The sequence below is a fragment of the Thalassophryne amazonica genome, chromosome 19 (assembly GCF_902500255.1).
Source record: "Thalassophryne amazonica chromosome 19, fThaAma1.1, whole genome shotgun sequence".
Taxonomy (NCBI): Eukaryota; Metazoa; Chordata; class Actinopteri; order Batrachoidiformes; family Batrachoididae; genus Thalassophryne; species Thalassophryne amazonica.
In genome coordinates, this window is record NC_047121.1 from 64,265,330 (window position 1) to 64,279,074 (window position 13,745).

General features: G+C 42.5%; 1 protein-coding gene across 1 annotated transcript in view; it reads right to left on the reverse strand.

The window, feature by feature from the left end:
• Window positions 1-9,098: 9,098 nt before the first annotated feature.
• Window positions 9,099-13,745, reverse strand: part of LOC117532279 (intraflagellar transport protein 43 homolog A) — a 29,666-nt gene continuing 25,019 nt past the window's right edge. The window contains exons 7-10 of the mRNA XM_034195593.1: window positions 11,692-11,752; window positions 10,016-10,091; window positions 9,829-9,891; window positions 9,099-9,576 (exon numbers count right to left, since the gene is read on the reverse strand). Of these exons, the coding sequence (XP_034051484.1) occupies window positions 9,466-9,576; window positions 9,829-9,891; window positions 10,016-10,091; window positions 11,692-11,752 (311 nt within the window). The 3' untranslated portion in view covers window positions 9,099-9,465. The remainder of the gene's footprint in view (window positions 9,577-9,828; window positions 9,892-10,015; window positions 10,092-11,691; window positions 11,753-13,745) is intronic.

A 13,745-nucleotide genomic window follows, 5' to 3' on the forward strand; every position in this document is an offset into this window, starting at 1 on the left:
AGTATATGAAAAAACAATAACTAAGAGCTTTGACTGCATTTGGACCAAACCTCAAGGTCATCCAAGCACAAAGTAACTTGATTTTGGGGCAAATTCTGAGCACAGTGCTTATATAAGGTGATGTATAAAATCACTATTCTGAGAAACTGGTTGAAGATATGCCCATGGTTATTATTATTATTATACATGAATATGAATTCATATATCATTTTTCTGTTGGTCACATGGACTTTAACCTTAGGTGATCTTGTAAGACCAAAGTCAAGGTCATAACTCTTTAATTAAAACAGTCTGGAGTCAATATGAATTAAACATGGTGGCAGGATTGTGTGATGACAGAATTGTCCAAATCTGATGGTCACACAGAGCCACATAATATAATATCATAGAATCACAAAGAATTATTTGTATGACTCGATATTAAATGTGTAAAATGCTGTTTTTTTGCACTTTCTGAGGGCTATTTTGTCCTGTATTATTAAGCAACTGCCTCTGGTGGTGTTGTATACAGGACAGCACAGCTACAAAGATGAATTCTTTTAAATGAGATGTATAACTTGATAATTTTTGAGTTTATTTAATGAAATACAAAAAAATATCAGCTCTGATATTTGTTGGAATTTATTTATTTCTTCTTTGAGTTTAGAGATGAAGCGAGGATGACGAAGAACCGTGAGACTGGGAATGAATATGAATCTATCCGAAACAACAGTGACTTGGAGAGAACATCAGATCTTGCAGGAAAAATGTATACATGACACATAAAGACGTTTCCCATAGTTCAATTATCAGGCCAATTTTAAACAAATTAAAAATTAAATAAATAAATAAAATACTTGTTTCAAATATATTACGCTGAAAGTTTTGATTGCTCTGTTTCCAGATAAACTGGAAGATTTTAACACGATACAAGAAAAGAATTGTGCAGAAAAGATGGAAATTTTTCGCAAAACACCAGAACGGAAAATTGTCAAATAATCCAGAAAAGTCGAGTGCAACTGGGAAAGGTGATTTACAAATATGAGCGTTGGATACATAGATACTGATTCACTTCACTAAATGTGAACACATATTTTCCAAGCAAACCAAAAATTTCTAGGTACAGTGTCGTGCAGTTTCCTTCCCCTCTTCATCAGTTTGTGTGTGCGTGTGTGTGTGTGTGGTCATTAGTCTGTGTTTACAGTGGATCGAGCTTGGCCAGCTGGCATGTGACATGTGATGTGCCGCGCTGTGGTCTACCGCTGTGAGACCCCCGTGGCAGAGCCGTGGCGGCTCACCAACCCCCTTCCCCAGGCGTGCTGCTGAGACGGCGGCGAGCCCCCCTTGGCAGATGGAGCCTCCAGCATTTCTCGTCTCCTCACCAAGTAAAGGAGAGGTGGAGCAAACCCTGGAGGTGGGACCAGCCGAGCCCCCATCACAGATGCCAGGAGGAAGGCAGAGACTCTGGCGAGGCCCTGCTGCGAGGGTGCCGGGCCAGAACAGGTGCAATCTCAGCCCCTCGATCCCCTCTATCAGCACCTCAGTGGTGGAGCCAGCGCGCTCTTCCTGTCTTCGCTACTTCTCATTCACACACTCAAGAGGTGTAATGGGACTACATCCAGGCTCTCCGTCCACACAGGCACAAATCCATCCGCTTGTCCATTTTTCCACCCAGCCACAGCCTGCTCCCCAACAGTAAGTGGACTCTGATCAATGTGCCCGTTCTTCCATCTGCAAGGAACAGAAAAGTTCCAAGCACAGAGCACATTCCTCAGAGGGCAAACAGTGAAGTTATGTTGACTCAAGCGTTTTCCTCTGCGGGCCGTGATAAACTCCTCGGCTGACCTCGCCACTGCCAGGGGACCAAAGCAACCGCTCTCCCATCAGCCTTTGCTTTATCACCATTGGATAGAAGACAAAGAGATCCTGCTGTGTACCTGGCTGCAGCCAGCATCCTGTGTGACGGGAAGAGTTTATGACAAAGGGAGTGGGTGGCAAGACCCAGCAGGCCACCTTGACCTGTCCCTGCTCAGGAGGACCTTGGCGAACCCTGTGCCGTTGCCCCTAGCACCCGCCGCAACCTGGCCGCTCCAACCGCCGCTGAGTTATTATCATAATTTCCCAGAAAGACATTGCAGGTCCTCAGCCACGAGCGAGGCGGCCGTGTTTTACAGAATGTTTTGTGTTTTATTGCCTTTAAGTCACTCATAGGCCAGCGGAGAGCGTGCACAATGATAAGAAAACCAGCCATGTGAAAAATGAAGGACCTCACATACAGGACTGAGAGGTGAAGAAGGGAAATAATAAAACACATGACAAATGTGGAGCTCGACTGTATTTCATGTTCAAACCTGTTTTGCCTTCCCTCCCCGCCGTCCCGGCACCAGTGAAAACATATGAGGAGAAAAGGAGAAATAATAATTAATTCAGCAATTTCCACTGTTTCAAAAAGAATAAAGCTATTTTTTCCCCTCTCTCTCTCCTCCGTCTCGTGGTTTGTACTTGAAATAAACTCCCATGAACACCACTGGGTCATCTTTCTCGCTCCCGGGTCCTTTGACAATATGACGGCCGTAAAAAAAAAGACCAGCAGCTTAAAGTCGGCGTCTTACCGCTCATTTCATGTTCAAGCCCACCTGGGGTAAACAAAAAAAGGGCTGGGAACAATAGCATATTAAGTAAAAGAAGAGAAGGAAAAATGGCAGTGACACCTTAAAAAAAAAAACTTTTCACGACATCAAACTTTAGCTCTTAAAAATACCACTTTCACTGTCTCACATGCAGCGTAATCCTGCCTGCCACAAAGCCCCCTGCAGGCGTTTAAGGGTGTATACATCTAATGGAAAAATAAAACATCTGTTTAATCTAGCTATTTCAAAGTGCAAATCCCCTTTTCATAAAGAAAGAAAAAGATAATATTGATCTGGTCGCCTTAGTTCTGTGACTAGGATTTGGCCTTTATACTTGAAAATTACAGAGTCTAAATCGATACTGCAGCTGCTTTTTGAGGCTTGTTTCAAAGGACACAAAATCCATTTGAATATGATTCCATTTGCATTTTTTATTTCTACCTTCAGGATTTAAATTGACCTTGTATGCATATATTAGACATTCATGTGTAAAATGTTCCTTCATGGAACCTGACTGGTGCAGCGCCGGCTGGGTCCATGACGAGGAACCTGGAGAAGTCGTACTGGTGGAATGAACTGGTCTAATACTCCTTTAGCTTCAGCGTGTCTCTCCTCACTCCTCACTCTGAGTCTGAGGTTCCCCCGGCACAGGGCCCCAGTTATCTCCACATCGCCCTATTTTCATTAATTACACTTCAGCATATTGCTTTTTGGCCATATGGAAGGCTGATATTGAGACCAGATAAGCTGTATAAAACTTCTGTCAACACCACAGCATATTAGCTGGAGCTGGAAGCATATTATCTATATTCAATCCTTCAGTTAGTGGCCACATCAAAATATATTAAGACAAGCCTGTCAACAAGGAGACAGAAAACATTACTTTTAAAAGCGACTTTCTTACTTTCTGTATTACCTTCACCAAGGAGGTAATGTTTTCAATGCTGTTTGCAGGATTATGCAAAAACTGCAAAACCGACATTTTTGAAATATGACACATGGGGTAAGGAAAAAAAACATTAACTTTTGGAGCAGATGCAATGACATATTTTTTTTTCTTTCATGAATTTTTCAAGTGATAATGCACAGATTTTCATATATCAGGCATACTGCAATTTTCAGACTATAAGTTGTGGCTTTTTCTGCACTTGTGTTATTTGCTACCGGTGTGTTGCTGAGAAAGGTTCTACATAATCTTTCATATTTGTTTATATTTCTACATACAGTGCATCCAGAAAATATTTGAAGTGCTTCACTTTTTCTACATTTTGTTATGTTACATTTTCCCCCTCAAAATTCTACTCATAACACCCCATAATGACAACATAGAAAAAGCTTTTTTTTTTTTTTTTTGCAAATTTATTGAAAAAAAAAACAAAAAACAAACAAGAAATCACATGTATGTAAGTATTCACACCCTTTGCTCAATACTTTATTGACGCTCCTTCGGCAATTGCAACCTCAAGTCTTCTTGAACATGATGGCACAAGCTTGGTGCACCTATCTTTGGGCAGTTTTGCCCATTCCTCTCTGCAGCACCTGTCAAGTTCCATTAGGTTGGATGGGGAGCGTCGGTGCACAGCCATTTTCAGATCTCTCCAGAGATGTTCAATCGGATTCAGGTTTGGGCTCTGGCTGGGCCACTCAAGGACATTCACAGAGTTATCCTGAAGCCACTCCTTTGATATCTTGGCTGTGTGCTTAGGGTCAGACTCCTGCTGAAAGATGAACCCCCATCACCCCAGTCTGATTGGTGGATTGCTGCAGAGATGGTTGCCCTTCTGAAAGGTTCTCCTCTCTCCACAGAGGAATGCTGGAGCTCTAACAGAGTGACCATCGGGTTCTTCGTCACCTCCCTAACTAAGGCCCTTCTCCCCATATCCCTCAGTTTAGACGGACGGCCAGCTCTAGGAATAGGGAGGGGTGTTATTTAAAAAAAATTGGAAATCTATAAATGCTTGCATGGAATATGGAAATATAGATGGAATAAACCATAGCAGGATAAATTTTGGGTCATTTGGTTCCAAAAACCCATATGGATGGAGCCAGTGAAGATGTAGGGTTCAAAAATCACCAAAAAATATAGACGAAAATGTCATATCTTGAGAACCGCTGCACCTAGAGACTTGAAATTTGGCTCCAAATGTTGCTTGACCCCAAGTTTATATTCAACTTCTATAGTAACAATAAGCCTATCTGATGTTTTTTTAAGAGTAATTGACAGAAAAATCTTAATTTCAGTACATACACTCAACAAAAATATAAACGCAACACTTTTGGTTTTACTCCCATTTTGTATAAGATGAACTCAAAGATCTAAAACTTTTTCCACATACACAATATCACCATTTCCCTCAAATATTGTTCACAAACCAGTCTAAATCTGTGATAGTGAGTACTTCTCCTTTGCTGAGATAATCCATCCCACCTCACAGGTGTGCCATATCAAGATGCTGATTAGACACCATGATTAGTGCACAGGTGTGCCTTTGACTGTCCACAATAAAAGGCCACTCGGACAGCTGCTGAAACAATCGGTTTGCATAACCAAAGAATTTCTGCACAAACTGTCAGAAACCGTCTCAGGGAAGCTCATCTGCATGCTCGTCATCATCATCAGGGTCTCGACCTGACTCCAGTTCGTCGTCGTAACCGACTTGAGTGGGCAAATGCTCACATTCGCTGGCGTTTGGCACGTTGGAGAGGTATTCTCTTCATGGATGAATACCGGTTCACACTGTCCAGGGCAGATGGCAGACAGCATGTGTGGCGTTGTGTGGGTGAGCGGTTTTCTGATGTCAATGTTGTGGATCGAGTGGCCCATGGTGGCGGTGGGGTTATGGTATGGGCAGGCGTCTGTTATGGATGAAGAACACAGGTGCATTTTATTGATGGCATTTTGAATGCACAGAGATACCGTGACGAGATCCTGAGGCCCATTGTTGTGCCATACATCCAAGAACATCACCTCATGTTGCAGCAGGATAATGCACGGCCCCATGTTGCAAGGATCTGTACACAATTCTTGGAAGCTGAAAATGTTCCAGTTTTTGCATGGCCGGCATACTCACCGGACATGTCACCCATTGAGCATGTTTGGGATGCTCTGGACCAGCATATACAACAGCGTGTACCAGTTCCTGCCAATATCCAACAACTTCGCACAGCCATTGAAGAGGAGTGGACCAACATTCCACAGGCCACAATTGACAACCTGATCAACTCTATGCGAAGGAGATGTGTTGCACTGCATGAGGCAAATGGTGGTCACACCAGATACTGACTGGTATCCCCCCCCCAATAAAACAAACTGCACCTTTCAGAGTGGCCTTTTATTGTGGACAGTCTAAGGCACACCTGTGCACTAATCATGGTGTCTAATCAGCATCTTGGTATGGCACACCTGTGAGGTGGGATGGATTATCTCAGCAAAGGAGAAGTGCTCACTATCACAGATTTACACTGGTTTGTGAACAATATTTGAGGGAAATGGTGATATTGTGTATGTGGAAAAAGTTTTAGATCTGTGAGTTCATCTCATACAAAATGGGAGCAAAACCAAAAGTTTTGCGTTTATATTTTTGTTGAGTGTATGTTACGATCAATTGTAACAAACAAAATCTATGTAGTTTTTATTTCAGGAACATCAGTTGAGTATAATCATAACATTTAAAGAATGGCATGGCCACAGTAAACTAATTATAAGCAACAGAGTGGTTTTCTACGTCAACAGCACATATACGACACATACGTTACTTGAAATTTTCAAACACTCCGTCCATATGGGGTTTTTTTAACCAAATGACCCAAAATTTATCCTGCTATGGTTTATTCCGCATATATTTCCATATTCCATGCAAACATTTATAGATTTCCAAATTTTTTGAAATAACACCCCTCCCTACTAGGAGGAGTTCTGGTGGATCCCAACTTCTTCCATTTATGGATGATGAAGGCCACTGTCCTCATTGAGACTTTCAAAGCAGCAGAAATGTTTTTGTACCCTTCCCCAGCTTTGTGCCTCAAGACAATCCTGTCTCGGAGGTCTACAAACAATTCCTTTGACTTCATGCTTGGTTTGTGCTCTGACATGAACTGTCAACTGTGGGACCTTATATGTAGACAGGTGTGTGTCTTTACAAATCATGTCCAATCAACTGAATTTACACCAGGTGAACTCCAATTAAGCTGTAGAAACATCTCAAGGATGATTACTGGAAACATGATGCACCAGAGCTCAATTTTGAGCTTCATGGCAAAGGCTGTGAACACTTACATACATGTGATTTCTTCATTTTTTACATTTTTAATAAATTTGCAAAAATCTCAACAACAAAAAAAACTTTGTTCACACTGTCATTATGGGGTGCGGTGTGTAGAATTTTGAGGAAAAAAAAGAATTTCATACATTTTAGACTGAGGCTGTAACATAACAAAATGTGGAAAAAGTGAAGCTCTGTGAATACTTTCTGGATTCCCTGCAAACACGCCTGCCTACCTGCATTTATTTTTTCTGTTCATGATGCATTATTTGTCAAACTTATCGTTTGGTGCACGTTGTAGTCCGGAAAATGTTTTCTTCCTTGGTTCATACTCCACACAAGTTTCAAGAAAATTGGTTTAGTAGTTTTTGCACAATGCCACTAACATTTATCTATATTCATTCATTTATTCATTTACAGTTCCAGAAACCTGTGTGAAGTGTTGGCAGAGGTATGAGCTCTCAGGGCAATGTCTAGATTTAACGTTGCATTACTATACTTCCCTTTTGTTTCCCACAAAATAAAAACCCATTTCCATCAAGGGAGCCAATAAAAACACAGATAAATTCCACATTCCGCGGCCTGAGAACACCCCATGCTCAGCTGGTTCATACCGGCCTCAAGGTTTTATGGAAGCCGCTGCTTTACAAACAAACACAGATCCAGGTGCAGAATCCTCTATTCCTACATAAATGAAGCCTCTAAGAAGTTGCTTTGCTGCACCATGGTGTCATCATGTCCCATCAAGTCAAATGAATTTTAAACATTTTGTCATTACCGGAGCATTCTGAATGAAATATTGCAAGACAAAAACATGCAGTGGAGCCGTCTGGATTTTTAATAGCTCCATTATTTTAATAGAAAAATGTCAAGGAAAAATAAATGACCCGCTAAACCCCTGTATGGCCTGTATCTTCTGATCTGATATCGGCCGCGGACTCGGTTCACCTCGCAGTGACACCGCGTTCATCCGAGAGCTAGCGCCATAACCGCTAAGCCGCCTGATTCACCGTCTTTCCCACTAGAAATAATGTATACATTGTAGTTGCACTGACGTGATTGAGTTCTCTGCATCCAGACACCGAGAGGTCATCCTGAGACTCGCTGCGGCATCAGGATATACAGCAATGTACACACTGACACACATAAAAAGAATTTAGAAAGCGAGAAGTAGTGAGAGGTCACTTTGAGAAGCTGGATGCAAGCACGTGCCAAACAGCATCTCTGGATCTCACTCCGTCTAATCCCCTCTCTGATGCACCGATGCTCCGGCCAATCATCTGAGCCCAGACACAACCCGTGATCGCAGGGCCCTAATCTTGAGTCTTCGTACTCGTCCCCAGTCCGCCTCAGACAGCACCGGCATTTTGCCAGTGGAGGAGTGGCAGGCTTAGCCTTCTCCAGAGAGACAGCTAGAGGTTGTTTCTACACGGATGGGCACTTCGCAGCTCGGCGGGGGCAGGAGGAAGGGGCAACATAGCAGCTGCTCGGGGCATATGGGCAGAATTCATTAAGTCTGGCTAAATAAGCCAATTGTGGAGGTGGCAAAAAGCACACACTTGTACATCTAATAGAGAAACAAACAGAAATTCCTCACTGGGTTTGCACGCTGCTCTCAAACATTCTGCCACACAAATATTCTGAGCACAAGTACCCTGTCAGATGCCCTCCTCTTAAGCTATTGCGGTTGATGAAGTTGATTCAAGGCCTCACAAATGAAAGAAAAATCTGGATCTATTTGTGATGGCCGCTGATTGAGCGGTTAGATGCATAGAAGGTGCGTCCTTGAGGACGTTGCTCTGCATCCCTAAATGTCACGAGACGACTCGCTGCCTCAGAAATAAACTTAATCACAATCTGTAAATGTTACACCCGTTTCCCTTCTAGACCCCGGACAGACCTCAGAGGCTGCATTTATATTCACATGCATGAACCAAAGACAAAACTGAATGTTGATACACATGAGCAGCGTGTGTCGAGCGTGCAAAGCCTTTTGGAAATCACATCAAATTGGGCGTAAACGTGTCAGTAGTTAAAATGCACACACCTGACAGCTGTAGATGTCTTGTTCAAGAGTTGTGTCCATTTCTCTTTATCCAGTCAAAAGGTGTAATATATGCTAATCCCCTCTCTGTCAATAGGAACTCTGTTCAATGCACTGAAGATAATAGTGAAGAAAGGCTGCTCCTATCGTACAGCTGCAAGATAAAGTCAATTGCACAGTCAATAACAATAAGGTTGTTGGCTTTAATGAGGAATGTTAATTTGAACACAATCAACTGGATTTCAGCTTAGCTGATTATCAACCTTGGACTTGTATGAGGCTGCTGATAATGCTGGCAGCGCAGAGAGGGCATATTTATCTGGGAGCTCGTTTCAGAGGGGCTTTTCAAATGGTTTCACTTTGTCTTTTGGCTGGTAGTTTAAAAGAAAACAGCAAACAAAAAGGAAAAGACAGAATATACAAAAACATTTACATCCTAGATAACAAATGGTAATTAAAGCTCACGTAACCAGAGTCAGTGGCCCGTCTGTGTCACGGACATTCACCTACATCCCACTGGAGTCATTTAAAAGTCTCGGCTCACATCTCCTCATGTTTCAGGCGCTGTGGCCTGGTCCTCGCTCTCTCCTTGTTCCCATTCCATCAGACGCTCCGAGGACACTTCTGTAAACAGATGATCCCAATCCCAGCCCACGTCATCCTGCGGAGACAGCGAACAAAGGAGAGGCGTGGGAATGAAGAATTAGAGGGGTGAACAGAGGCATACCAAGAAAGAGCACATGGGGAATAGAGGGAGCAAAGAGAGGAGAACAGGGGAAGGAGAGTAGAGGGTGTTAATGTACACATCATAAATCTTGATTACCTGGGAGACAGAATGGCAGCCTCCCCTGATGCTCTAGAAACAGCTGGACAGGTGTTCTGTGGGAGCTATATTTACTAAAAACTCACTCACCTCCCTCACCTCCTGCTCTGGTGCTAAAACCTTGGTGAGGAGCTTCAAGTCAATCTCTCCATCCTGAAGAAAAAGTGGGTAAAATTCACTGAGCTTGCACAAACAGAAGGTCTAATGTAAAGCACAAGAACAGATAGATCACTTCTATGACAAACATCGAAGAGATACACACAAGATCTTTGCTTACTAAAGTCTGGAAGGCAGAGTAATACTTCAGATCATTGTCCAGATCCCTGTAGGTCATCACCCGGTTCACCTGAACACTATCAGAAAGACACAAAGTTACAAGCAGAACATCACTGATGCAGGGCTCAACCGGTTTTATTCTCTGAACTATTTCCACACACTATGCAGCTGAAGAAAACAATGGCATACTATGAGAAAATTCTTATACCAACAGCTGCAAAAAATTTTAGCATTTCAATTATTGTGTAAATCCAGTTTTGTATGAAACCTACACATACCAAGTGAAATGTTAACAACAGTGTGTCTTAGGGGCAGTCATTTAAACATGGCTAGAAAGATTTTTGTTGGTAGTTGAAATTCTCATCCAAAATCTTTACACAAAGGTGTTAATTTTATAAAATAGTGTGTTATTTTGGTGATTTTCCATGCAATTCAGGGACGTGGCCTATTCTGGGTGAATTTCACTGTTTTAACACCAAAAAAATGTATATTTTTAAAAATATTTCCAAATTTCACAAGCAATAATTGTGCACTGTGCATAGATGATTCAAACAAAACCACAAGAATGAAAGTCTATCAGAAACTGAAAGAGAAGACATGTTTGAGTGAATGTCACTATTTTCACCACAAAGAAACTATATTTCTTTCCAAATTAAAAATTTCTAAATTTCATGACAGACAATTGTGAATAGTGAAGAGAATTATCAATCAAACCTATTGGAATCAAAATCCACCAAGAAGGAGAACAATGTTACATTTTTCACCACAAAAAGTCCACATTTTCTTGAAAATTTTAAATTTCAAACTTCTGCAAGAAGAGTGCTTTGATGAAATAAACAAAACCATCGGAATCAAAATCTATCAAGGACTGAAGAAGAAGAAAAATTTGGGGTGAATTTCACAGTTTTCACCACAAAGTCAAAAATGTTACCTAAAATGTAAAATTTGGAAACAATAAAAATAATATAATAATAATTCAGACTTCTGACACTATAAGAAGTTTCTATTTCACTTAGGACTACATGAGAAAAATGAGAGAAAAGTATACAGTACACAAACCGTGTCTCAAAGTAGCTTTGGAGAAGTTTGAAATTTGTGCAAAATAACGCTTCAAGACTTCAGCAAAGACCACAGAGAACAGAACATGATTGCCAAGTAGTAAACACTTCAAATTGAAACCCAGCTGCTTATCTGTGGGTTGGAATTAAGTGGGGGGCTCTCAAAGTGGATGGGACCTAGCAGTGCATGCCAGTCCTACTTACTGCACATTACACGCTACAATGCCCCCGCAATGAGTTCAATGTGGATATTGTCTCGCACAGAGAGCAAGCCCCAGCCTAATAACCTCCACCGCTGTCATAGCCTTGCTACATATTCGACACATGTCGGCGTGTCTCTCACTGCCCTGTAAATCAAAGGGCCCTGGTTAGTAAGAACCCTGGTAACACAGTTGCATAAATCACATCCAACTGTTATTTCTCCATTTCAGCCCAATAAAGCGAGACACTGTACCAAAGCACAGGTGGAGGACAGGTAGCAGTCAAATTCAGCGGTTCAGTGCAGTGACTGTGTTTTTTTGCGTGGACATTAACTGTCGCTTGTGGGTCTTGGAGATAAGCTGCGTGTATGTGTGTGTTTCTAACTTCAGAACTTCCGAGAGCAGAAGTCACTCACTACCTTGGTGGAGCTGCAACCTGCATGGTGAAGTCATCCTCAAGGTCAGGAATCACTGGAATATCTAAAAAGGAAAAAAACAGACACTGTAGAGGATCTGATTACATTTTAGAGAGAAAGTCTGGTTTTGTGTTGAAATGACAAATGCTGTAAATCTCTTGTGGCTATCTGCTTGGAGGTGTGCGTATGACCGTTAGACTGTGTGGCACTTGCTTCCTCCCCTCCCTCTAGCTCCACACTCGTAAGAGCTGCCCTGTCACAATAACCATGCGGCCATGAATATTCAGGAAGCGAGGCGGCAGCTCTCCCCGCTGTGAGAGAGGCGCTGGCGAGGGGCTCCCCAGGAAGCACCCCCTGCTACTTTAGCATTTGGGCCCTGTCAGCGCCGCCCACCCCCAGGACCTGCAGTGGCCGGTAGGCCGACCTCCATGTCCATTCTGCCACTCCGACTGGGGCGGCATCCAGCCATGTGCAAGAGTATTTACTTGCGAGCCCATCTGTGTGGGGTCGGAAGTCACAGCGCGGCCTGGCAGGGGCTACAGTGCCAAGAGCCGCCAGAATACTGCTCAAACAGTAGGAACCCGCTTTAATTGGCAAAACGCAACAGGACAGAGGATGGCTACGCTCCCAAGAAGGACAGGGCAAACTTTCACAGCATTTTTCACATAGACATTTAATAGTGAGGTGAAATTTGAGGTACGAGAAGATGAAGAAAGATGGGACAGAAACAAGCTAAACTGACTGATGATGGGCACTGAGATGGATTTACTTTGATTTCACAGGAAGAAACTTTTGTAGGGGAGGTGATGGTTTACTGGTTAACCTGTTGTGCTTGAGACCCGAGGATCCTTGGTTCAAATCCCAGCCTGACCAGAAAATCACTAAGGGCCCTTGGGCAAGGTCCTTAATCCCCTAGTTGTTCCAGGTGTGTAGTGAGCGTCTTGTGTGGCAGTACCCTGACATCAGGGTGAATGTGAGGCATTACTGTAAAGCGGTTTGAGCGTCTGATGCCGATGGAAAAGCGCTACATAAATGCAGCCCATTTACTATTTCTACGTGCTTATAGTTTTTAGAAAAAGGTTATTTCACCAGAGACAAATGATGCGTAGAAACACAATGAGCAAGCTCAGAAAATGACTAGTTTGTGGCAAAATACGTGAATTAACAAATTAGTCAACCGCTATAGTGAAGGTACGGGTAAGTGACAAATATGATGTATTTTTTAAAAAGTCCCAATTATTTCTGCCTGGAGACACTGGACCAGAATTATTTTCCTTTATGCACATCTTCATATGGCATTCCACCATTGTCTGAAGTTACATTAAAGCAAGCACGTCCCTTTAGCTTCTCCCTTGTTTCACTTTGGGCTGCCACAGCAGATGGAGCTACATGTTGATTTGGCACACGTTTTATGCCCGATGCCATTCTTAACGCAGCTCCATATTACATGGAGCATGGGAAGGAGTGGCCTTGAACCTTCTGCACTGGAAACAAGTGTACTTAACCACTTGGCCACCACCCCGGTTTTGTGAAGTTTCCTTGAAATCCATCAACCAGTTTAGAAGGAATTGCACTTACAAGACTCACTAACAGATGAATAAACAGACAGGGTGACTCCTATATATTAGAGTTGCAAAGACTTTTTTTAGAGCATGGTTATTTGAATGTGGGAAGAAACCCGAGTGCCCGGAGGACATGCACACAGATACGAAGAGAACATGCAACCTCTACACGGAAAGGCCCAGTTGGGAAGTGATGGGGGTCTGAAATATAATTCGTTGGAGCATTTGACTCTCTGCTCTGCCCAGGATACTACATATAGCCAAGGTCAGAAGAATAAAAATCAACCATGTTATTTTGTCACCGTATATAGGCCCCCAGGCCCATGTTCTGAATTCTTAGATGAATTTGGTGAGTTTATCTCTAATTTTGCAACTCATGCTGAAAACATTCAGATTGTTGGTGACATCAACATTCTTAAAAATAAGCCTTCTGTACCTCTCTGCAAATCATTCATGGACATTATAGATGTATTAGGATACCAGCAATGATTCAGG